Below are 24,834 nucleotides of genomic sequence, written 5' to 3' on the forward strand. Positions count from 1 at the left end.
GACTTTTTTTGGGTCATTTATTCCGCATACAGGTGTTTTGGAAACAAAAAAAAGTGGAGACCACCAAGTCTCTCCTAAACATGTCGTCTTAATGCTAATCATTATAAACACAAAAAAAGGATGAGATGACAACAGTGACAAAACACAACGAAACAGAAGTCCAATAAACAAAATACACATATGTAAAAAGCTGAACTAATGACAACATACAACCCAGGAGAAAACACAAGACGGTGCGACGTCGTCACACGGAGGGGGATGTTGGAATAATAAAAAAATAGTGAAGGTATCAAAGAGGAGAAAACAAACTAAATAAAGACAAGCGAAGAGAACGCAGGGCTGCGTCAGAGATTCAGAGTGACGGGAAACAGAAAAGGACTCGAGGAGGTCAGAGAGACATTCATCGATTCGTCAACAACAATCAGAACACGTCTTTCCTCCTTTTTGTGTTTTCAAATCAGGATTGAGAACAGCAATATAGAACAAGTAATCATGAGGAGAGCAAAATGAACATTCACAAAGGAAAATGCAGAACACCTGATATATATATTGTTAAGCACACACGACTCCTCAGAGTTACACTCCCTATATTCAAGGATCACACGTTGTTCAAGATTAACTTGTTTTTAATTTGTAAAATCACCCTTCAGCTATGTTGGAACAGCTTCTTGCCAAAGCTCTCCCAGTGTATAGCCATTTGATTTTAAAGAAGTGAACTATAATAGCATTACCTTTAAATCTGACCTTTTATGTTCTATTAGTGGGTTACAGTAAGTTGCCAAAGGAGGGAGTGGGGAAGGGAATATTTTCGTACATTTTCTTGGGAATAAATGGTCTGAAGTTGAACTGCTCTGGTGTCATGGAAGAAGATATTGAGAAAGCAGATTTTCCCAGAGTTTAAAACAAACAAACCCATTGAAAATCACCTGGGACTAATGGAGAGGTGGGTGTTCATGGGGTGGTGGGTGCACAAACAGGAGCACTTGAATGGGGAAAATGTTTAAAGAGGAAAAGTCGGTGGGAGGAACAGTGAAGCGACTCATGGTGTGCAGTCTGTGCAGGCCTGCAACCATCTAGTTTTATTTCATGCAACTCATACCTGGCAGTCATTCACCTTTAAGCCTACAATCATATTAAAAAAAAAAAAAAAAAAAGGAATTCAAATGAGGTAAATTTCTGTAAAGAATCACATAAAGCAGGAAGACGTTACTAACATGCAGGTGTGGAAGCTTTGAAATAAACAGCACAGGGTGGCAAAAGCATCGATTGATTAGTTTTCTTTTATTTCAATTGGATTTTCTTCATGTATTTCAAGATATTTTATCACACTCATTTAAAAAAGAAGAAAATGTGACGACCTCATGGATGTTGGTACTTTAATAAAAAGGGTTTCCATAGATTACCCGGACAGGCTGCAGTGTACAAGTCATGGGGGGGATGGGATGGATGGGTTGGTAGGAAACCAGCTGCTCCAGCTCTAAAACCAGCACTCACCGCACCTGAGTCGGACTCTGTGGGACTCCAGAACTGGAGCGAAGCCGCAGTCAGACTGGATTTCACTTAGCTTGGGGCAGTGTTTTATCAAACATTTTAAACTTTGTCACTGCTCTTTACACTCACCGCAGCATCCCTTCTTCTCGCCGCAATATTTCCTGAATGAGAAGCCAATCCCACCTTTTTCTATCTAAACTGGCTGGACATTAATATTTTGCATGCCAATCCGACTGAACCAAAGGACGAAGGTCAATTCGCGACAAGTAGCCAATGTGTCTCGTCCCGTTCTACACAGAAATGATAAAGAAGTGAAATCCGGTCTGACTGAGCCTTAGTGTGGTCACTAACAGTATCAGGTAGGTGTTAACATGCTTATCCGACTCACTCTTATTGTTGGTTTTTCACTAAATGTCTCACAAAGTGACGCGGCGATGAAAGAGGGGAAAGGCGTGGCAGCGGAAGCATTAGAGGATGTGACAGCTGGGGGTTAAGATGAAGCAAACGGAGGTAAAAGTGGAGAAAAACCGAGGTCGGGTGGAGTCGACAGACAGAGGTTGTTTAAATAAAACCAAAGGGAATGTAATGTGTGAGTCAGTGTTTCTCCCTCCGAAAGGCTAAGACTTGTGAGTGCGAGCACTTAATCATGTTAGAATCAAATCAGTGTGTTTGACGAATCGGTTTGCAGTATGAGTGTTGTCGGGAAGGACTGCATGGAGAAGCATGTGTTTTGTTTAGCAGAGTGGATCGAATCGTTATGGTTATTAAATGTGCGTGTTTTCATGCGCGTGTTGGTTATCTTGCCGATGTGTGTGGAAGAGGGGGGTGCACATGGCTGTTTCCTGTGGGAGAATGGCAGATCAGGGGTGAGAGGTCAGTGTCTCAGGGGGGTCACAGTAGGGATGAGGTGAGGTCAGATTTGGGGCAAATACTTCTCGATAAATTCCTTTACAGTCGCCATCTCCTGCAAGAGAGCAAAGGAGATGTTGGTACAGGGGACAAATCAAACACATGACACTGTTTTCTCATTCTTCATGGAAAGCATCGGAGCCTAAATTAAACAGAAATAAAAACATTTTGTCTACAAAAGTATGTGGAAAAGGTTTGTTTTGAAGACAGACTTGAGTAAGATAAGCCTTGGAAATATAGAGATGCTAAGTGGGAGGGAATATTTTGTTTGTCCAGGTTTCTGGAAATGAATGTCCACTTTATTTTCTGTATAAACTAGAATTACCGCCTTAATCTAGATGCAGTTTACATCCACGTGTGTCCAAAATGTCATCATGTCGTCATTTTATCCTGTTATACATTTGTGTGAAATTGTCATAATTAGCATATGAATTCTTGAGTTACGGCCAAAAACGCGTTTTGTGAGGCCACAAAAGATGTTTCAGATCATCCTTGCATCCAGGTGGACATTTGTGCCAAATTTGAAGAAATTCTCTCCAGGCGTTCCTGAGATATCGCGTCCACGAGAACGGAGCGGCCGGACGTACATACAGACGGACGGCAGGGCTGGGACGATACACCAATCTCCCGATTCGATACCATCACGATACTTTGTTGCCGATTTTATATATATTTCAATTTTTAAGTATTGTGATTTGATATTATGATTTATTGCAATTTTTGTTCACTTTTTTAACACTAGACCATGGGAAAAAATTTAATCATACACTTCTAGGGACTTTTACTTTGGAAAATCTCTAAATTAATCCAGTAAAAATGTTTGATTTTCAGCATGTATGTAGTCAGAGATGTCCTGAAGTCAAATATATCAGTCATTGTCAGGAATTATTTATTACATTTTTTCCAGCAACCCAAAAATCAAAGAATAAAGACATTTCATTCACAAATTAGTGCTATTTTCTTTTTAATGTATAAGGGACATGTAATGTTTTATACTTCTAGTGAATATAATCCAATCAGTCTTATTTCCATATATGTATTTTGTATATACAGTTCCCTTTGTTAACACCTTATTTTAAAAACCGGACATAGTCACACATGTATATTTCCGCACAAAATGTTTCCATACTTTACTGGATGTGTAGCGTTTACCACTTTGGATTTAACATGTGAGGGTTCAGGTCGTATCCACGGCGTTTTCTACTTTCTTGTTTCGGCTCGCTGCGGTTTGTTTTGTTTTTTGCTGGATGCGGAACGGATTATGACATCACGTTACTCAGATTACAGCAATAAAAGCGGTAGCTACCTTCTACCTCCGTATAGACTCAAATGAAGCAAAGATATAGATTCTGGCATTAAAAAAGATCTATTTCAAAATTGTAAAAAAAAAACAAAAAAAACAATTGCGATACATAGGTGAATACATTTTTTCCCCACTCCTAACAGACGGACGGACAACTTGAAAACATAATGTCTCCGGCCACAGCTGTCGCCGGCGCAGAGGCATAACAACGTTAGGTGATCGGCAGGTGGAGCAAAGAGTGGAGGCCTGTGAAGGCAACAAGACACTCTCCTGGTTGAATAATCAGAAACTGGGTTTTAGAAAACATCTATTGGCTCTGGTTCTGGTTAAGAGTGTTATAATGGTATTGGCGATAACCATGATATTTAAAAATGAAATATTGATATCATGTTAATAATACACATGATAACATTGTTTAAATAATCCAGCGCCTCTTAGACATAAAGACAAACCCTTCAATGTCAAAATGAAAACTATTTTTATGAACTGATTTAGCCTCACACAACAGGATAAATCCACAAACAACCCACGGTGGTACGGTACCTGAGCAGAGGAGCTGTGAGAGAGCCCTGGGTAGGTTTTGAAGGTGATCATCTGAGGGTTGACTATGAATTTGAGTTTCTCTGCCGTCATGGCACCAAACTGCATTGGGATCATGCCGTCCATCTCGCCGTGGCACTGCAGGATCGGGATGTTCTTGTGGCCACTTGATGCCTGCAGGACAGACACAACACAGACTCAAACAATGTCCACATTGAGTCCTGTAAATCTGGAGCAAGTTTAATGGAACTATTTTAATATGAAAAGTAAAGCAGCTCATTTAACATTTGAACAAGTTGGAATGGAGGAGGCAGAAGAGCTGGTAAAACTGTGACTGTACCGATGGGAAACTCCTGTGAAGTGGTAGCCAGCAACTGAGGGCCACGACGCCAGCCAACTGATGTGGGCAGGTCAAGGCGGTATACAAGGACAAGGCCCCGCCCTGAGGAGGAATGCAGGAAGTTTATTACATGCAGGAAGTTACATTTCTTCAATTGTGTTACAAATATTACTCTTGTGGAATATAATGCAACGCAAGACCAACCTGAGAGAAGCCACCGAGCATTATACGGTGTGGGGGGATGCCATTTTTGACCTCATGTTCGATTATGGCCTTGACTAGAGGACAGCAAGAAGAAGTATGTGTTATTCAACATATCAAAGAGACAACATGTAATGCAGAAAAATCCTTCCCTGTCACTTTTAGGATCGGTTTAAATTTTTGGGCTGGACCACAGAGGGCCAGTCTGTCACTGAGGGAGAGACTGAATGATGAAGTTACACGATTGGTTGGCCGAGTGTTGGAGTTTCCTCATTGGCCGTTTCTCTTTGGAAAAAGAAAAGTCTGGACCAGTCCTTTGTTTCCGTTTTCAGGGGGGCGTTCCTTTCGAGCTTGACAGGAACGCCCACGTAGATCATTGATTTACGTAGAACAGGAACACCCACATAGCTAATGATTTTTGCCCAGTAACACATGTACCTCTGGATTTAACATTATAGACATGAACACTGACTATTTGTGTAACAATTTAGCCACAAATTCACAGACTGACCGAACACAGTCCAGACATATACTCGGTTTGGACCCAGTCTAGTTTCCTCTGTCCTTAAAGGAGTTGTTGTGCTCTCTGACCACCAGGAGGAGTATCAGATCTTCAACACATGTCTGGCTGTTAGGAGGTTAAGGTTGAAAACTAAAGGGCTGCCTGGGTGCCTGAAATGAATTTGTTCGTACAAAGGTGTCAACTGTCAGAAGGTGAAAGTATTTATAGGTGTTCTGAAAGGCAATACTCAAAGATGAGTTGAAGAGCAGTCCATCATAGAGAATCATGTAAATATGAATGTAAGGATGCAAACACATAAACTCACTGCTGTCTGCTGCCTTCTTGATTCCAGCTTCGTCCTCCTGGGAGTCGGGGCTGAGCCCCATGAGGTCAAACCTGCACACATGAAGAGGCGAGTGTTTAAGGGAATCAATAGATACAATCGCAGTATTGTCAATGCCAGTTTGGGAGCCTATTGTGGTTTCCAGGGTAACAATAGCATCCAGTGTTGAGCTAAAAGGCTGTCTGTTTCATCACGCCAACTCACCATGCGGGCATCATCGACCTCATGTTGAGAGTGACGGGGATCTGGGGCCTGCGGGGGGGAGAAAGGGGATGGAGAGAAATGAAAACATGACAGCCAGCGTAGGAGATCAGCACCAGCAGCTGAATGTTGGTGTATTGATTTATGCACTCAACAAAAGATTATAGATAAATTATGGGTTTGAAGCTGATGTGCAAAAAAAAAGAAAAAAAGAGAGAGCGAGCTAGAAACTGTATATCTGTTCTCAGGTTACTTTGTTCCACATAACCACACACCAAGAAAAATATGTTAGTTTTCCTCTCTGATGACAAGTGACAGTCTTGTAGGAATAAAACATGACAGAAGGAATTGGAAAAAAAAAAAAAACTTACGCGTGGGGGCAGATGAACTTGACGTGAGGCAGCCGGATCCCCGTCAAAGTGTCTGCCCACCCATGCCTGACAGAAAACACAGAGAAAGAAACTCTTTGTTTCTCACTCAGCTTCGGCAAAATGACAAATATGCAGTATATCAAAACCCAAATGTATTACAACTTAGTACAATGTACAATACAGAGTGTAGCACCATATGTGGCCTATAAATAAAAAACACTTCATTTGCACTTGAGGTACAATTAGGTACTCAGGAGAAAAACAGCCACCAAAGGGGATAATTAGGATCTCAACGGACACGATTTAACATCTGATTAAGTGAATCACCCGACGCCAAGTGCTGGTTCGAGAGCTTTTGAAATGAGTCATTCGCGATGTTGTCAGTGGTGTATTGAAATTAAACAGCATGAAAGAGGGCATCAATTAACCGCATTTACACTCCGCGCCACTTCATGTATCCCGGGCGGTTCAAATAGCTATCTTATATTTGAAAAATAAAGCCAAAGGTCAATTTAACAGGGCTGTAGCCAGGATTTCAGAAATACTGAGATCACGAGTCCCAATACACAAACATCTAAAAAACAGTTTTACCAGACACAAAAAACAAAACGGTGTTAAAATGTATTAATGTATTCAAAAATAACAAAATGACACATCTTATTTGTTAATTTTTATGTTTAAAGTCCCCTTCCACTGTTTAGCTTATTGTTACTTCACTGTGATGTTTGAGCTTCACTGTGCAGGATGATTTCATGTGCTGAGTTCGACACTAGAAGGTAGGGGGGGGGAGAGAATCGATACAGCATACACGGATGTGAAGTATCGATCTCTTATGATATAAACTATTAACCTCTAAACAATCCGACAGCCCTCATTCTGTCTTTCAGAGGTTGTAGCGGGCTCAGTTCACAGCTAGAGTGAAGATACTGGTATCGTATGAAACTAGAAAACCTAGGGAATGTCATTGTTACGGTCGCAGAAGTGACCGTTCGTTATTGTTTGTAGTGTGTATGTTGCTGTGCGGCGCTGTTCCCTGTGCTCTCTTCTTTTAGTGCGCTCTGCTGTCCCGTCTCTCCAAGACGACGTCACGTCTTGGGGATTCCCTTCGGGGCCACGCCTCCGGAACGCCCTCAGGTGGATGCCCTTTGTTTCCCGCCGTTTGTGGTCCTGCCTCTGACGACGTCACATGTGATTAGCCAATCACCAGCCGGCTGGGGCGCGTGGAAAGCATTAAAGGCCAGCTGTGACTAGACCCAGGCGGGCAGTGATTATCATTGATCTGTTCCCCGTGTCTCTCGATTGTGTGTGTTGTAATTGTTAACTAGAATGTGTACAGGTCCCACTGGAGTCAGTGGACCTTAGATTGTTGTAGCTGTTAACTAGTCTGAGGTACTCGTTTAGGTATATTTTGTTGTGCATTGAGTTAGTTGTGTAATTTGTCTGCTGGTTAGAATCGTTCAGGGCTAGGGTGTGTGCCTTTTGTTTTTCTCCGTTTCGGCCACCCTAAACCCTCGTTTTCATTTAGTATTAATTCAACCCTTTGTACGTTTTATTTTTGCTTTAATTTCAATCACTCATAAATAAACAAGTGATTGCCTGATAACATCGGCTCTATGTTACTTCCTTTACCCCTACCCCAACTCCGGGTTGTAACATAAATGGGGGCTCGTCCGGGATCCTAATTATTCCCGAGAATTGCTTGTTTATTTTCCTTGATTGATTGTTTGCACCGGGTGTGCAATGGCATTCAATTTGGAGCGTTTCCTTGAAACCCCCACCCGTGATCAACTTGCTTTATGTAGAAAGGACGACCTGTTAGAAATTGCCAGCCACTTCAGTTTCTCGGCATCTAAACAGCTAGTTAAAAAAGAGCTTAAGCAGTTAGTTGTGAATAAACTTGTTGAGTTGAGGGTGATTGAGATGTTGGCGCCTACAGAGTCTAGTGTGCAGGAGGAAGTCGCTCTGGCTGAGGGTGGAACTCCCAGTACTGTGGCTGAGCGAGGGCCGAAACCAGCCCCGGGTATTGTCTTCGAGGCGGAGGGCCGGGTTAAGACGCCGGTTACTCTCCCTCGATACGATCCCCTATCGCCTGGTTCTCCAGGATCTCGAGACGAGGCACGTTTAAAAGTACGCCTTGCTCGTCTCCACCTGGAGGCTCAGACTCATGCGCAGGAACGTCAGGCAGAGCTTGACTTCTGCCTGCAAGTTAAAAAACTGGAGATAGAGGCAGACAAAGACGTAAGGCTATGTCAGATGGAGATTGATTTACAGAGGGAGACTCTTACGGCAGAGGCAGCTTCTGCGTCAGCTGGCTCACCCTCAATGCTCGCTAGTTATTCACATAGAGCTTTTGACATTGGTAAGCATATCGCTTTAGTCCCAAACTTCCGAGAAACCGAAGTGGATTCTTACTTCAGCGCCTTTGAGCGCATTGCTCTGGCTCTGAAGTGGCCTTCTGATATGTGGTCCCTACTATTGCAATGTAGATTATATGGGAAAGCCCAAGAGGTAGTAGCAGCGCTCCCTCTTGAGGATAGTAAGGGTTACGACACTGTGAAAGCCGCAATTCTGCGCGCCTATGAATTGGTGCCAGAGGCTTATAGGCAAAAATTTAGAGCCCACAAAAAGGTTGCCACCCAAACTTATGTGGAGTTTGCGAGGGATAAGGGAAGTCTGTTTGACAAATGGTGTTCTGCTTATAAATGTGATGATTTTTCTGCCCTTCGTGAGTTGCTGTTGTTAGAAGAGTTTAAAAAATGTTTGCCTGAGCGCATGGTTGTGCACTTGAATGAACAGAAGGTAAGCACTCTGTCTGCTGCAGCTGTAATGGCTGATGAGTATGTGCTTACGCACAAGGTTACGTTCACTTCGTCTTCTTTTTCTGATAAGCCTCGTTTCGTTCCCGCTGCCTCTTTTGATAGTGGTCCTAGCAGAGCTCCTCTCGTGCGCAGAGAGGAGAGGGAGTGTTACTACTGCCACAAGGCCGGACACGTCATTGCAAATTGTTTGTTATTGAAACGTAAGGAGCAGCAGCCATCTCCGGCTGTGCGCCAGCCCAAAGGCATCGGCTTAATTAAATCAGGGCGTATTGGAAATCCCACAGACCCGTGCGATGACGATAGTCCTGATCCCTGTTTCAGGCCGTTTATTCTGGAGGGCTTAGTGTCGCTAACCGGCGCGCCAGGTGATCAGCGTCCCATACAGATTTTGCGCGACACCGGGGGTTCCCAGTCTGTTATAGTTGCAAAATCGTTACCATTTTCAGATCAATCGGCGTGTGGCTACAGTACGATGCTCAGTGGAATCGAAATGGGTTGTGTTCCGCGGCCAGTGCACAGGGTACATGTGCAGTCCAAGTTAATAAGCGGCTTCTTCCCTGTAGCGGTCTGCCCGACGTTGCCAATCAGTGGCATAGCCATGTTAATGGGGAACGATATTGCTGGGGGTAAAGTAACTAATACCCCAGATCCTGACATTTTAGCACAGCCCAAGTTGGTGCCGTTGCGCGTAATTACGCCCGCTCAGTCTCGTGCAGAATCCAGTCCTCTGAAGACAGGTGATGTTGATCCATGTGACAGTGTGTTAACTAAAGTTATTGCAGGAGAAGATAAACCAGACGCAACTGTGGCGCTCGAGTCTTCTCTCAGAAACGGAAAGGAAAAGGTAACGAGTACCCGTACCTCTTCCCCTGACGCGCTTCGTCCACCGGTAATTATTCATTATTTGCTTCGCCTCATTGTGATAATTGGCATTGTCTTTATTTGTTCTACCGTGGGTAATCTCAGTGGTTTTCCCCGTTCAAAAGTAGTTGATAGCCCTGCATGGACACCAGATTACCACTGTGATTTTGAGAGTGTAACCGCTCTCCTGTGCCATGCTCCGGTACTTGCTACTCCCGATTTTCCGTGTTCTTGTAAACTGAAAGTTGCCGGTTACATTGTGGAGCCAGGTGGATGTAACCTTGTGATTAAACGAAAATATTGTGGCCGACGCCTTGTCCAGAGTGTAAGTAGTATTGTTAGATGTGATATTGTGACAAAGCCAGTAGGTTTGTATTTATGTGGGGGGGTGTTACGGTCGCAGAAGTGACCGTTCGTTATTGTTTGTAGTGTGTATGTTGCTGTGCGGCGCTGTTCCCTGTGCTCTCTTCTTTTAGTGCGCTCTGCTGTCCCGTCTCTCCAAGACGACGTCACGTCTTGGGGATTCCCTTCGGGGCCACGCCTCCGGAACGCCCTCAGGTGGATGCCCTTTGTTTCCCGCCGTTTGTGGTCCTGCCTCTGACGACGTCACATGTGATTAGCCAATCACCAGCCGGCTGGGGCGCGTGGAAAGCATTAAAGGCCAGCTGTGACTAGACCCAGGCGGGCAGTGATTATCATTGATCTGTTCCCCGTGCCTCTCGATTGTGTGTGTTGTAATTGTTAACTAGAATGTGTACAGGTCCCACTGGAGTCAGTGGACCTTAGATTGTTGTAGCTGTTAACTAGTCTGAGGTACTCGTTTAGGTATATTTTGTTGTGCATTGAGTTAGTTGTGTAATTTGTCTGCTGGTTAGGATCGTTCAGGGCTAGGGTGTGTGCCTTTTGTTTTTCTCCGTTTCGGCCACCCTAAACCCTCGTTTTCATTTAGTATTAATTCAACCCTTTGTACGTTTTATTTTTGCTTTAATTTCAATCACTCATAAATAAACAAGTGATTGCCTGATAACATCGGCTCTATGTTACTTCCTTTACCCCTACCCCAACTCCGGGTTGTAACAGTCATGTTACGCAAAATTTTGGCGAGGAAAAATCGGCATCGGAGGTCAGAGGTCAAGGGACTGCTTTGAAAATGGCCATGCCAGTTTTTCTTTGCCAAAATTTAGCATAAGTTTGTAGCGTTATTTAGCCTCCTTCTCAACAAGCTAGTATGACATGGTTGGTACCGATGGACTCCTTAGTTTCTCTTCTAGTTTCATATAATGCCAATATCTTGTCTCTAAAATCTATAAAATGAATGCGTTAAAGATATTAGTGGCGTTAAAACACATTTGTGTTAACACGTTATTATCACTTTAACTTTGACGGCCCTAATTGCAATATATCTTATCGCAATACTCAGCATATCGCAAAATGTTTAAAATCGCAATAAGATTGTATCGTGACTTAAGTATCGTGATAATATCGTATCGTGGGACCTCTGGTGATTCCCACCCCTACTGGAATCCTGTTTTCACATTGATCTGCTGAAGGAGGAAAGTTTCAACCAACTTCACTACCGAAATGGCTTTTTTCCAGTACCTTACTTTGACATATACAAACATTTCTTTTCCACCAAAATCAGGAACACATTTCAGCAAAAAGGTATTGAGGTTCGAAGCCCAGCCGACGCCATGAAAAGTATTTGTTGTAATATCTGAAGCAGGAAGTTAATTTAATTATGAATGATGCGTATGACGACGCCCAAATTGTGTATAAAGTGCAGGTGCACTTGATATTGCTCAAATAGGCGTTAAAATAATGACAAATTAATAATATAGAAAACAGATAAACAGGATTGTTAAATCTTTCACTGAGGGTTGCATGAACAGACAAGTTCACAACATGAATTAAGAATAAAACATCACTCACCCTGTATCTCCTAATCCATGAAGGAAGATCACCTGCAGCACAGATTAAAAAAAAAGCAGGTTAGAATTTTCCACCCAAAGAAACTGGGAACATTTCTTAAAGGTCCCGTATTGTAAAAAGTGAGATTTTCATGTTTTTTTGTATTATAAAGCAGGTTTAAGTGATATATAAATACTGTTAAACTATCAAAACGCTCAATATACGGAGAAATACACACAGCCCGTATTCAGAAATTGTGCGTTTGAAACAAGCCGTTAGGATCTCTGTCCATTTGTGATGTCACAAATATACAATATATAGATCATCAAACGGTTTTAAACGTAAGCATTCTAAATGTGTCCCAGTTTATTTCCTGTTGCAGTGGATGTAAATAACATCAGCTGACAGGAAGTAAACAAGGACACACACCATTGCCTAGCAACGCAATTCCATTGCAATGCACTAAAACGGAGTGTTTCAGACAGAGGGTAAATATTACAGGCCTATTCAGGCCAACAGTATGAGGAAAATAATGTGTTTTTGGAACATTAAAGCATGTAAACATGTTCTAGTAGTTGTTCAAGTATGAACCTGAAAATGAGCATGATATGGGACCTTTTAAAGTTAGATACAAAGATATTTAGAATTTTCTGATAGCGATTGATCACATTGGACACATTAATTGCTGGAAGAATCCACGATAAACCCTCTTTGAACTTGGAGACAATGTATCACATTGCGTCTGTCTTGTAGTACACAAAGTACTACTGATAAGTGCGCATACTTGTTCCAAAACAGGGAAAAACAGGTGCCAAGATAAGCTCTCACTGCCAGTTTCCACACACGCTACTCCCCGCAGAGATACCATGAAAGGGAAAAACAACAATTTAAAAAGCTGGCATTTCATTGCCTGTTGGCTGGAAATCAGAGACTCTGCTGTCTTTGCAGAGATCAAAACACTTCTCTTCCATGTACGGTTTGCTGGGAGCTGGGGCCAGTGACAGTCAGCTTTGATCCTGGTGTTTAACAAATCGCTGCGCTGTACCTGACAACAGCACGTTTCATTTTTACACTCAGATCCAGCGGAGCATCTACACAATGTGTGTGCTTACTGTACTGTACTTATTACACCTCCTGCTACAGGTACAGCTACAGGTGTGGCTTCTCATCGCAAAGGAATGCTGTTTATTAGGATTTTGTCTGTACTGAACAAGACGGAATATTTCTACATCCTTTTTAAAGCAGCAGCAGCCAGAATATTTTTGGCATCACTGGGAAAAAATTCCATAATAACCTTTCAGCATATTGTGATTCAAGTGTTCTGAGAGAAAACCAGACTTCTGCTCCTCCTCATGGCTCTGACAGCTGCCTCGGTTGAATGAACAGCCAATAGGAACGCCCTCTTTCGCCCTCTAGATTTTTTAAAGGCTGAAAACAGAGCCTTGGGAAGGTGCAGAAATTTTCTCTCCGGACAATCCATGAAGTCCAGATTGATTAACCGATGCCGAAACACTGCACAGCGGTTTATAATACTATGAGATAGGATTTTTATAACTATGGAAAGTTCTCACGGCTTTAGTCTGTGCATTAAAACCCTGTCAATCAATGTGGGTGATGCTTTAGCAGGTTTCAATTTCATGTTTTAGATTTTTGTGTCTGGGTGACACTTCAAATCATGGATTGTGTCTTTACGTGTATGGTGATGGTTAGGGCTCGGTATCTTTTGACATTTTAAAATATTTCCCACAAAATATTTTCTACAAATTTTTTCCATTTAACAAAAGATGTTAATTGTTGACAGAACAAAAGCAGCTGAAGAACTCTGCCTGAGTGAAATAGTCTGAAACTGAGAGAATCTTTACTTAAATTAGGAACGATCTGATAAAAGAATAAGTAAAGAAGATAATGAATCTGAGCAGACCTTTTGTTGCCAGCTGTCAATATTCAAGATTTATTAAAACTCTGAGATATGCACACGTTCTGAGAAGAGTTTAATGCATACAATCCATCACAAGGACATCAAAATCTCTGTATAAAGAAATACTTTAAGTCATATCAGTATGTTTTTACCTCACCAACCCTCATTTGGGTATTTTTCTTAAAAAACGTATACGTATAAATCACACGCTCGCGTGTGGCTACGCTGTTCAGACTCAGATTCCAACACAAACTACACGGAAGCACCAAAACCCCGTCGGTTAAACAGTGTTGGCCGCGGTCGTAGTATGCGGGGAGACCGTAGCTTTGGTTTCCAGGACCGGAGTCTCTGCTGTACTCTGATCCTCTGCTCCTCTGCCTGCTTGCCTTCACTCAGCTCGCTCCACCTCACGTGCATGCGCGCACATTACACACTGCAGAAGAGTTAGTTTAGCTCTGAGAATATCTAGTGAATGTACAGTGGACGTTTGTGCAGAAATAACTGCTGCAGCTCCTCCAGACCAACAGAGGTTTCCCGTGTCTTGTGAAGTGACGGGGCTCCGCAGAGAGAAACGTTATCGTCTCCGACCAAAACTCCGGTGTCTCCCCTGTTCCCTCCGACCTTGGTCGAGAGGCTGAGGCAGGAAAAGCCAACACTAGGATCAGCATTGATTCATGGAGAGACTTTCGTCTGGTCAGCTAACATTACTGCCAAGCAGCTGAAATATAGAGTGATATTGTGCTTTTAGCTGACGTGTGTCGCCTCACTGTTTTGAGCGATGCTCGTTCATGTCTATGTAGAGCGAGCACAAGTGCGAGCGACAGGACGCTGACTTTCGTTGACTTAACGGCCACAGCTGTTAACAAGCATTTCTGATTCTTACAAACAGTCCTTAAATGATAGTAAATGTGATGTCAAAGAAATGTTTAAATATTCCTCAAGCATTTTTCATACATGATTTTGTCAGCATTTAAATGCAACTCACTTCAGAGTTGTTGTTTTTAGAGCTATAGGGTGCTGCAGGAATGAGTCCTAAAACCCAGAAATGAGTTAGCATTTTAGCACTTCTGGTTCCCTCGTCTGGAAGTCAATGGGTTTTTAGTTAGATCCTTGACCTAAGGTCTGTGGTTAACACAACCTTAAGAGATTTTAATGTTTTGTTCTACGACATAAAATACGTCAGTAAATTTTGAAGCTTTTATATGTCTTAAAAAAGGCGGTTGCTAACAGGTGGCTAAAGGAGACTACTGAACGTCATCACGCTGACTCGTCCTCCTTTACAGTCTCGTTGTGTATACTCGCGCTCATGTGACCGTAGTGTAGTTTGTTTATAGCCTAACGTTAGCTGTTTACTTCTGGCGATTGCATTCACACTTCAAAAATCATAAAGTGATATTACGTTATTAAGTAAAACACACTCTGAAATTCTCTATCTGGAGAATCGGTGGCCAAAAGTAAAGAGCCAGTGGTTGGGAAGGTATTTCGGTGTTAATCTCCCTTTACTATCATGTCCGACAGAGCAGTGACTGTCTGATCCAGTTTTTAATGGAACAAGACTGGTATTGGAGAGGAAGTCAAAGTTCCTCCACAAAACATCAGCATCTTCAAGGCCACAAAAAACCTTCTGTCATGAAAGTGTCCTTGAGTTAGACGTTGACACCCCTTCCCCACCCGTCCTCAACTGCTCATTGACTGTAAGACGTTCTGAATACAAGAACACGTTAGATTTTGTCGTTTCCACTCACCGCCGCGGTCTCCTTCTCCACTCCAGACACCGTCACAGCCTCGGCGAGCAGCGGCACAGACATGTTGTTGCCACACATACACTGTAAGAGGTGCTGAAGTCAGAAGAGAGGACAGACAAAAGGTCAGCTGAGTGCAGATCGCAGTGTGGAAATACATAAAATATGCTGTCATGTGCGTTGGGACAGAACAAAGAGCTTTATTTAACTAATACATTTCAGACAATTTGAGCAATTTGCAAAATTTCCACATGATTTCGAGAGTTTCCAGAGCCTTCATCCTAACCATGAGACTGTTCACATGACGGATAACAAATATTTAAAAATCTACTCAAAGTTCAACCATCTTTTATTCCTGTGGTTGTAGAGCGATTAGTCAAGACCCTAATCTTCTAGGGGATTTTCTGCATGATAATGTTTTTTACTAACACAAACAGATGTCAGTTTACTCAAATAATCCACCAGTCCACTTTGCATCTAATAAATCAGCCCTGGGCTCTGGAGTCATTTGATTTCATCATATTAACTTGGTTTCTCTGGTTTCTTGATCTACATGATAAGTGAACTGTGCAAGCTCAATAAAGCAGATAAGGACATCATTTCCTCTTTTTAAAATAATATTTTTCTCCTATTACCTCCGCCAAGGCCGAAGGCCTAGGAAGGAGGTTATGTTTTCACTGGTGTTGGTTTGTTGGTTTGTTGGTTTGTTTGTTTGTCCGTTAGCAGATTTACTCCAAAAGTCTGTGATGGATTTGAATTACATTTTTTGGAGGGGTGGGGTGTGGCACAATGAACAATCCAATACATTTTCGTGGCAATCCGGATCATGATCCGGATTCAGGAATATTTTTAAGGATTCCGATCAGCCTGAGCAATAAGACCACGGGGTATAACACATGCACAGTGTAGCTGATGACGCGTTGATGACGCGTTTGTCACGCGTGATCCCGCCTCCTTCTGAGAGCAGAGAGATACGTGTGTGGATGTGTGTGCGGGAGCTGCTGGCCGTCCGGGGTGAGAAAGAACAAAGCTGTAGCTGACGGGATGAGAGACAACGTAGTGTAACGTTATACAGACATAACAAGGCTGCTGAATGAGAGAGGCATCCGCCGCTACGTTACACGGAAACACAGCGTGTTAATAATAAGCCGACCACCTCACAGTACTGCCGGCTTTGAGCTGTGATCTGTTTTTAACGTCACGCGTTCCCGAGTGCAATTCTAGTTTTTACACTTTTGGTTTGATTTACTCACTAAATCTTTGTAAAAAAAAAAATGCCCTCTAAATGCAAAAATCCAGATGAGAAAAGAGAAGAATTTCTAACAAAATTCAATATTCACAGCCTTCAATTATCACTCGGAGCAATAAACTTTACGAGCAGCAGTGCTGAAGGCTTTATGGAATGAATGTGATTTTAAGTAGGGTTAGTGAATTAATAATACAGCTATTTGGATAGAATTGAATTGTTTTTGTTAGAATACCATAAGAGCTGCAATTAACAATTAATTTTATTGTCGAATAATCTTTCAGTCTGTAAAATGTTAAAATATATTGAAACTGTACAATTTACAATTTCTCCAAGTCAAATATCTTGGTCAGAAAAAAATGTATCTGAGTGATCCGTATCAAGATTACTGATTAAATTATGTGTTATGTTAAAAAAGTACTTTAAAAAAAAATAAAATACAAAATTCCCAAATATCTACAGCATATTAGTACTGGCCTCAAAAATCATTTTCTGTTGTCTGACCAATCAATTAATCACTAATCATCACTGCTCCAAATATCTGTATAATTAAAGCACGATAACCAATTTGATCATAATTAGGGATGCACCGATCCAACTTTTTCAGTCCCGACACCGATAGCGATACCTGGGTTTTGGGTATCGGCCGATACGGAGTACCGATCTGATACCAGTGTTTGATTAATGAGCTGTATGCCTCACTGTGTGGAAGTGACTGGGATCATTCTTTTATGTGTAAGGACACATCAGGCTTGACTTAAACATTGCTTTCTTAATTTTGTAAAACTAAATGTAACAAATAAATACATAGATATATTTTAATGAATTGTTATTCATTATTAAAATAATAAATCACACTCCAGCAACTTGGTAAAAAATCTTCAAAATTTACAGGAATTATAATTCAAGTATAGTGCAGAAACAAATTAGTCAGAACTTAAACAGGAATTTAAAATTCCAGTCTATAATGTATATAGTATATAAACATAGAACTGAATTGAATAGATCGGCCCCATCGTCACCGATACCTGATCCAGCTATTTGAGTCAGTATCGGCCCGATATCCGATCCGGTATCGGTTTATCCCTAATCATAATACATTATTTGCTAGAATGATAGAAATTTATATTAATGCAGGAAATAGCAGGGTTCCCTTAAGCACAATAACTGAAATGTGCTAAATTCTCTTTTGTTTAAGTATGAAAATGTTCTATTACAATTCTCTTCCTCCAAACCTGTTCACCAAGGTAAAAAAAAAATAATAATATTCAAATCACCATGTATTCAAACTCTGAAACAAGTGAAGCTTATTCAAAATAGGTTGCCTGCAGACACAAGTAATGGGCAGTGTCGTGTACAGTGGTATCTGTCATGTAGTTTTGGAGGACTAAATGGGTTTTTTAACATCAGCAATAACAATGAACAGCCTACTCTACCAGTTAGACCTCCGGCTGGTTATCAGCGCAGCCATTCAGTCAGCAGACAGGAAACACAAAGCTGAACATATACGCACACACGCATAATGAAGCTGCTGCTGCTGAACCTAAAACAGCAGTCATGAGGTATATGTGTGTGTGTGTGTGTGTGTCAAGGGACGAGACTCATTAACTAAATGAAACGCACTCCCGCCCCTCTACTGTACTCTGCTGATCGGCTGCAGACGTCCACCCCTCTGCACAGTGAGTCAGCCATCGATAACAATCATGAGATCAGGTGGTTCCTTTACAGTAAAGTCGAGCAGTAAAAACCTTAATGCCCTTTATCTCTCTGATGTTGTGGGAAAGAATGAGGCAAGGCGGGACAGGCGGGTCAGACGACGTGCTGCCTGATTGGTAAATAAGCGATGAGGAGATGGACGGGGAAATGTCTGAAACACAAAGGTTAATGTGTAAACCTCGAGCGGGATTGTACTCTCTGGGTGTTCAAATTCCTCCGCCGTTACGGCCGAGCAGCCGTATGCAGCATGCTGCTCAGTTCTGCCTGTGCGCTGTGTGTTTGCTCTTTTGGCAGGTGACAAATTATCCCCTGAAGGTCATATTCACAGCTAAAATACGTGGAAGTGGAAGCTAAATGTGTGATTTAAGCGTCCAAATTGTGGACAAAAGAAGGTTGTTTTTGCCCTGCATTCTGACCCTTGATTTATGAGTAATAATTCAATAATAACTGGACAGGGTTAAGCACCAGGAAATAGTCTGATGAATAGTTCTGCTGTGAATTTTTAAGCATCAGGAAGGACATTTTCCACATGTATAAGGTAACATTTACTCCAATAAGTTTAAGTCCAATACGGTATTTTACTTGAGTATTTACATTTTGTGTTACTTTATGCTTCACCACATTTCAGAGGGAAATATTAAACATTTTACTGCACTACATTTATCTAACAGCTATAGTTATTATCTACTTTTCAGATCCAGATTTCACATTTGAAAAAAAATGAGTCCTCTGATAAGCTTGTAAAATACAATGTATTGTTAAAGATTAAACCAACTGTTGTGTCTAGGTTTGTCACGATACTAGAAATTTGGTTGATACCAATACCAGTAAAATTTCACGATTCTCATTACAATTCAAAAAAGTAAAACAACAAATCTCATGTACTTCATCATCCATCCATCATTACCATTTGCATGCTAGTTTTTGTTAGGAAGTTAAACAGGTCATAATTCCCTCTCTATTATCCATTTTATATTGCTGGGAAAACATCTCCCTCAAATAAGTGGATTTATTCAAGTTACACACCAAAAACTATATTTTACAAGATTACATTTGAACGCATCATGATTACATAATTTACCTTCCCCCAATACTCATTTTTACTGTATGAACGCATCATAATGTAAATTAATAGCGCCAAGCCGATGGTCAGTTTGGGGCCATCGTGAGCGTCTGTTGTTTTTTTTGTGGTCTGTCTCGCACCGTCGGCTCTAATCTGCCCTTGTCGGAGTTTTTTCCGGCCGATTCAGCGTGTTGAATCGGCGACGGAGCTCGTCGGTGAGAGAAATCACTCTGATTTGCCGTTCAGCTTAAACAAATCAGTGCACGAGAAGAGAAACGGAAGTGGGGAAAGCAAGCCAATGATTTAAGTCAAAAGGACACACACAGAAAGCCCTTCTCATATTCATCTTCATCTCATCATTTCAACAAACGGATATTTTCCCAGCGACATGGCCATCTGGAATGAAGCTAAGTGGTGAGTGAGAGTGGTGTGAAAATGGTCGGCAGACGCCGCTTTATTTCATGTACGTATCATAACAACGGCTTGTATATCCGCCGTCCCCGGTCTTCCAGTTTCCCTTTTTGGATGAGGAATACAGACTACCACTACCTGCTGGTAGGGAGAGTTATTTCCTCTCACGCAGGTGCAGAACATACGTGCTAACTGGCCGTCGAATGTAGTCTTGCGGTGTGGTCGACAAGACAAAGGCGGTGTGAGGCGACTCAACAGTCGGCCTTCGTCACCACTAGTTCTTTGATGTCGGGTTGGTGTGTCTGGGCCTTTAATGTTAGCTGTTAGCTCCGTGCAGAACTGCGCTGCTTACCGGCTGCTAACAGCCTACATTTAACTAGCTCTCGCCCCGCTGTTTTCAACACAGATTTGTTGTTCACAATGTAGCATTATCAGGGAAAAATAGGTTGTGTCCCCTGGACGCGTCGATAGAGAGTTTACTGCATCTCAAACACACTTTCCATCGTCCCCTGGATGACAGAATGCCATTAGTCTCAAGCCCTGATGGTAGAACCTTTTTTTCTTTCCTCTCCCATTAATCATCTCACAACCCCTCACATTTATCTTATGACCCGTTGGAGGGGCCTGAGCCCCGGGTTGGGCATCGCTGCACTAGACGCAACTGTATAAAGTAGTTCAAACTAGCTCCACCTCGAGCAGCTGCCACACAAAAATGCTGCTTGAACATTGATGCATCAGGATTAACAATCTAATAATGTCAGATATAATAATATATCAGTAACAAGGGGCATTTTTCTGAAAAAACAATATTTTTACTTTTGATGCTAGTACATTTTGCTGACAATGCTTCTGTATTTTTACTTAAGTAGGATTTTAAATGCAGGACTTTTATTTGTAATGGAGTATTTTGAAATGGTGGTATTGGTACTTTAACTAACTCAAAGATGTGAATACTACCACTGAATACTTTTGACATCTTGCGATGCGATTAAAAAGTTCATCACAAGATGTGCATTCATTTTCACCAAATACTAATTCAGTGTTCAAACCAATTTTTAAACAAATTTAGCTGCACTCTGGCCCTGAGTGGGAACAGACCGAGCCAAATAGATAACAGGACTAAAAGCAGACCTCGCAAGGAGAGGAGTGAAAGAAACAAAGAGATGATAAAAAAAAAGATGGAGGAGGAGGAGTGAGAGATGGAGGAGTGCAGGAACACTGGACAATCTGTTCGAACAAGCTCTCTAAACATGGTAGCATATGCAAATCACATTTATACCCTTTTTTCCCCTCCACCTGTTCTTGTTCAGCAGATTCACAATGACCCGTAACCCAGAGTACCAGCATAAAACAACCATGTGGGTTTTCAATGCTCTAAGAAACAATGGCTCACTCTTTATGCTTCTGGAGGAGGCCGGTGGTTAAAAATAGTGTGTACAAGTTTCTTGTCCAATTTCAGGTTGAGGCTAAAAAAAAACAACTGAAAACAGGACTTGTTCCACAAATTCAATTTAATCTAAGACTTGGAGTTTCTAACAGACTGTGCACTCCTTAAACAGCTGGATGGATGCAGCAGCAAACAGATTATTAATGTTTCCTTTATTTTCCACGGCCTTTGCCAGTAATGATTAATATTTAAGCCATGGATGGAAATGCACCAACTATACGTTTACCACCAGAGAAGCCTTCAAAACGTATCGGTACATACATGGCTAATATTGCTGATTGCTGGATTTCCTGATGTCAATGGCTGTGATTAGAGCTGTAACTGTGACAATTATTTCAATTATCTGTTAATTATGTTTGCAGTTAATCGATTGGTCTATAAAATGTGAAACGTGAAAAACTGCATTCACAAGTTCTCAGAGCCCGTGGTAAGATCTAAAAAATGCTTATTTTGTCTGATAATCAGTCTAACGTTCACAAATACTCAATTCAAAATTAAAGTGGCAGTAGGCAGTAGATTTTTGGCATCATTGGGCAAAAATTCCATAAGAACCTTTCAGCATATTGTAATTCAAGTGTTCTGAGAGAGAACTAAACTTCTGCTCCTCATCATGGCTCTGTTTTCAGGCTTTAGAAAATCCAGTCATGTGACCAGAACTGGGCGTTCCTTCACCAGATTTCGGCGTCACAAACTTTCTAATTTTACAGCTAAAGCGTGCACTACAAGATGATTCTGAAAACATTTGAGGAGAGAAATAGGCATTAACGTAACATAATATTGGTTCATATTTGATTAGCGCTGCCTAGTTTGACCGTTTGGTCGGCATTCGCGAGTGATTGACAGTCAGCTCTCATAGACGGCAGATGGACAGCGGACCTCAGATCAGCTCTTACTGCTTGTTTTCCTCCGGTCTGTGAAATCTTGCAGATGCTGTTAGGAGCACCAGAGGACACTGGAGGAACATGATTTTTGTCAGGTTACCTGTTTTATGTAATACTGTCACGATGTAGCGACCGTTTTATAAAAATAACTTTTTTTTAAATCATATTTGCTCCAATCTCGCCTACTTCAGCTTCAATATATAAAAGAGGAAAGCCTCACACAAGCTAAACCGGAAGCAGAGTATCACATTTTTGCTTGAGAAATTGAAATTGATAAACAAAATAGTTTGCCGATTAATTCTCTGTTGGTCAACTAATCGTTTCAACTCTAAATTGTTTATTCATTTAAGTCATTTATCAACCAAAAATGTCAAACATTTGCTGGTTATTGCTGCTAAAATGTGAGGATTCGCTGCTTTTTCTGTTTTATATCAATGTTAATTATATCATTTTTAGTTTTGAAATGATGGTCGGACAAAATTGGCAATTTTAAGATGTCGCCTTTAGCTCTGGGAATGTTTTATTTTCTTTACACTTACTATATAAAATGATCAGGCAATGAATGAAAACAATCATGTTTTGAGTACCATCTGTATTTTACAAAAGTTAAAAGTTGTGGCTCCAAGTTTGTCGCTGGTTCTTCCAGCCATGGAACCTTTGTTGCATGTCACCTCCCTCTCTCTACCCCCTCATTCCCTGTCATCTTTTGATTGTCGACTGTCTACTATAAGGCATAAAATGCCCCAAAATACTTTCAAAACTGCTACAGATTGATTTAGAATAGAGATGTTCCAAAACCTTTTTCCTTCCTGATACCGATTCCGACACCTGAACTTGCGATATCAGCCAATACCGAGTACCGATTCGATACCAGCTTGATCAAAATATACATAATTATTATTATTATTTAACAGTTGTTTACTACGGACGATGTATGGATAGTGGACAGAAGTTGCCAGTGGCTGCGATGATACATCCAGGGCGACAGCACAGTGAAGGCTACTGTTTTGGAGCGGTGAAGAAGAATGGATTTCCGGTTAAACATGTACATTTTTTCTGGAATAATAAATTATGATATCGGATCGGTGCATACTCTGGCGTACTCTCGGATATCCGATCCCGAATTTTGAGCAGTATCGGATGCATTTCCGATACTGGTATCGGTATCAGAACAACTCTAATTGAGAAGATATAGCTGATTGAAATAAAAATGGTTGCTGTCAAACGATAGTGGATATCATCTTTCATTTTGGTCATCATATCTTGATTTAGAGTAAATGTTTTCCTGATGTGTTGCAGTTGAGCCATACTTATTTTATTGTGACAGAGCACTCAGATGATTGAATAAAAACGGAAGTCAATATAGCAACTGCTTGGTGTCACTTTTAGGTGACACAAACCAGGAAAGAAAAGAAAGACGCCGCCTGTGTTGCAGTCAACTTAAAGCACATCACGAGTCTCCATCCTGCATGACTCCAATTGCATTTAAGTCAAGCGTAAAAAAAAAAGAGTCGTGCTGCAGTCTGTGTGTGTGTGTGTGTGTGGACGTCAAACGGATAAACACACACACACCAGGCTGCTGCATTCAGACAGCTCTTTGCTCAATGGCTACGGATGGCTGGCAAACAACAGGATAATATGCGGCACTGAGTGACAGGCAGGCATCCCCCCCTCTCCTCCTCCTCCTCCTCCCATACTCCCACACACACACACCCAGCAGCAGCAGCAGCTAACCCTGCTCTGAGCTCTCCGCCTGCTGCAGATGGAGGTTAATAACTCGGCTACTAGCTAGCATCTGTAGAAACACACCGCAGTCCAGAGAGCAACATGAACACAACAGAGGTTAAAGCGGTTATATAAACATAAAGAGATGAAGTGTGGGTGGTGGAAGCAGAGGAAGAAGAGGGTGGTGGGTTGTGGAAGAGGAAGGAGACAATGAATGGTTGAAGCTTATAGCTATGGCTGTTATCGAGCCATCCTCCTCAGTAGTGATGGCATCCAGCAGAGCAAAGCCTTCAATGCCCCACAAAACACACACTAGTACTCCCGACCCGTGCGCTCGGATTTAATCTCGGTTTAGTTGACCACACACACACACACAGACGCGCACAGCTAGACAATGAGCAGTACTAGTTGTAGTCCAGCCGCTAGCTAACGTCGCGCACGCACGCACACACACACACACACACACACACACACACATTGATTGTATTGTCTTCTACCGGTGTCTCTCTGTTTCTACCTCAGGCTAATGTTGTGATCCATATTCGGACCTCAAACACGGGCCGTCTATTAGAAGACACCTTTAGCAACAAAAGACTACAACAAGAGTCCGTTTGGACCGGGATAAAGGTGTTTAAATGTCCCCCCCGCGGCCCGCTAGCTAACACAGATGCATCACACTCACCGCTTGCTGTCCCCCTTCGCGACGGATCGGAACTTCCGGTACTGGCCGCACACCAGCAGGGGGCGGGGCCAGAGCGTGGTGACGTCATCGCATAGCAACGCCCTGCCGCAGATTCTTCTCTTATCACGATGATCTTCCCTCATAAAATACACATATAATCAATACATCTCGATATATGATCAATATACAGTGGTTAAAGGAGCTTAAGTAAAGT

At 41.8% G+C, this 24,834-nt stretch overlaps 1 protein-coding gene across 1 annotated transcript; it reads right to left on the minus strand.

Annotated features, from left to right (window-relative positions):
- Positions 1-24,753, minus strand: lypla2 (lysophospholipase 2). Its single transcript, XM_037793961.1, has 10 exons — positions 24,621-24,753; positions 15,453-15,545; positions 11,811-11,842; positions 6,202-6,267; positions 5,834-5,881; positions 5,612-5,682; positions 4,788-4,861; positions 4,584-4,685; positions 4,247-4,417; positions 1-2,455 (listed from the first exon to the last, which is right to left on the minus strand). Exons 2-10 carry the CDS (start codon positions 15,528-15,530, stop codon positions 2,405-2,407), a joined length of 693 nt encoding a protein of 230 aa, XP_037649889.1. The 5' UTR covers positions 15,531-15,545; positions 24,621-24,753; the 3' UTR covers positions 1-2,404.
- Positions 24,754-24,834: the final 81 nt, after the last annotated feature.

This window comes from Sebastes umbrosus, chromosome 15 (genome assembly GCF_015220745.1).
Source record: "Sebastes umbrosus isolate fSebUmb1 chromosome 15, fSebUmb1.pri, whole genome shotgun sequence".
In the NCBI taxonomy this organism is placed as follows: domain Eukaryota; kingdom Metazoa; phylum Chordata; class Actinopteri; order Perciformes; family Sebastidae; genus Sebastes; species Sebastes umbrosus.

Bases quoted from the DNA above. Each gene is read 5' to 3' on its own strand.
- lypla2 (XM_037793961.1), bottom strand. From the start codon at position 15,530: ATGTGTGGCAACAACATGTCTGTGCCGCTGCTCGCCGAGGCTGTGACG. The intron at 11,843-15,452 runs GTGAGTGGAAAC...TCTGTGCTGCAG, and splicing joins TGGAGAAGGAGACCGCGGCG to GTGATCTTCCTTCATGGATT. The intron at 4,862-5,611 runs GTGAGTTTATGT...GCTGTCCTCTAG, and splicing joins CAAGAAGGCAGCAGACAGCA to TCAAGGCCATAATCGAACAT.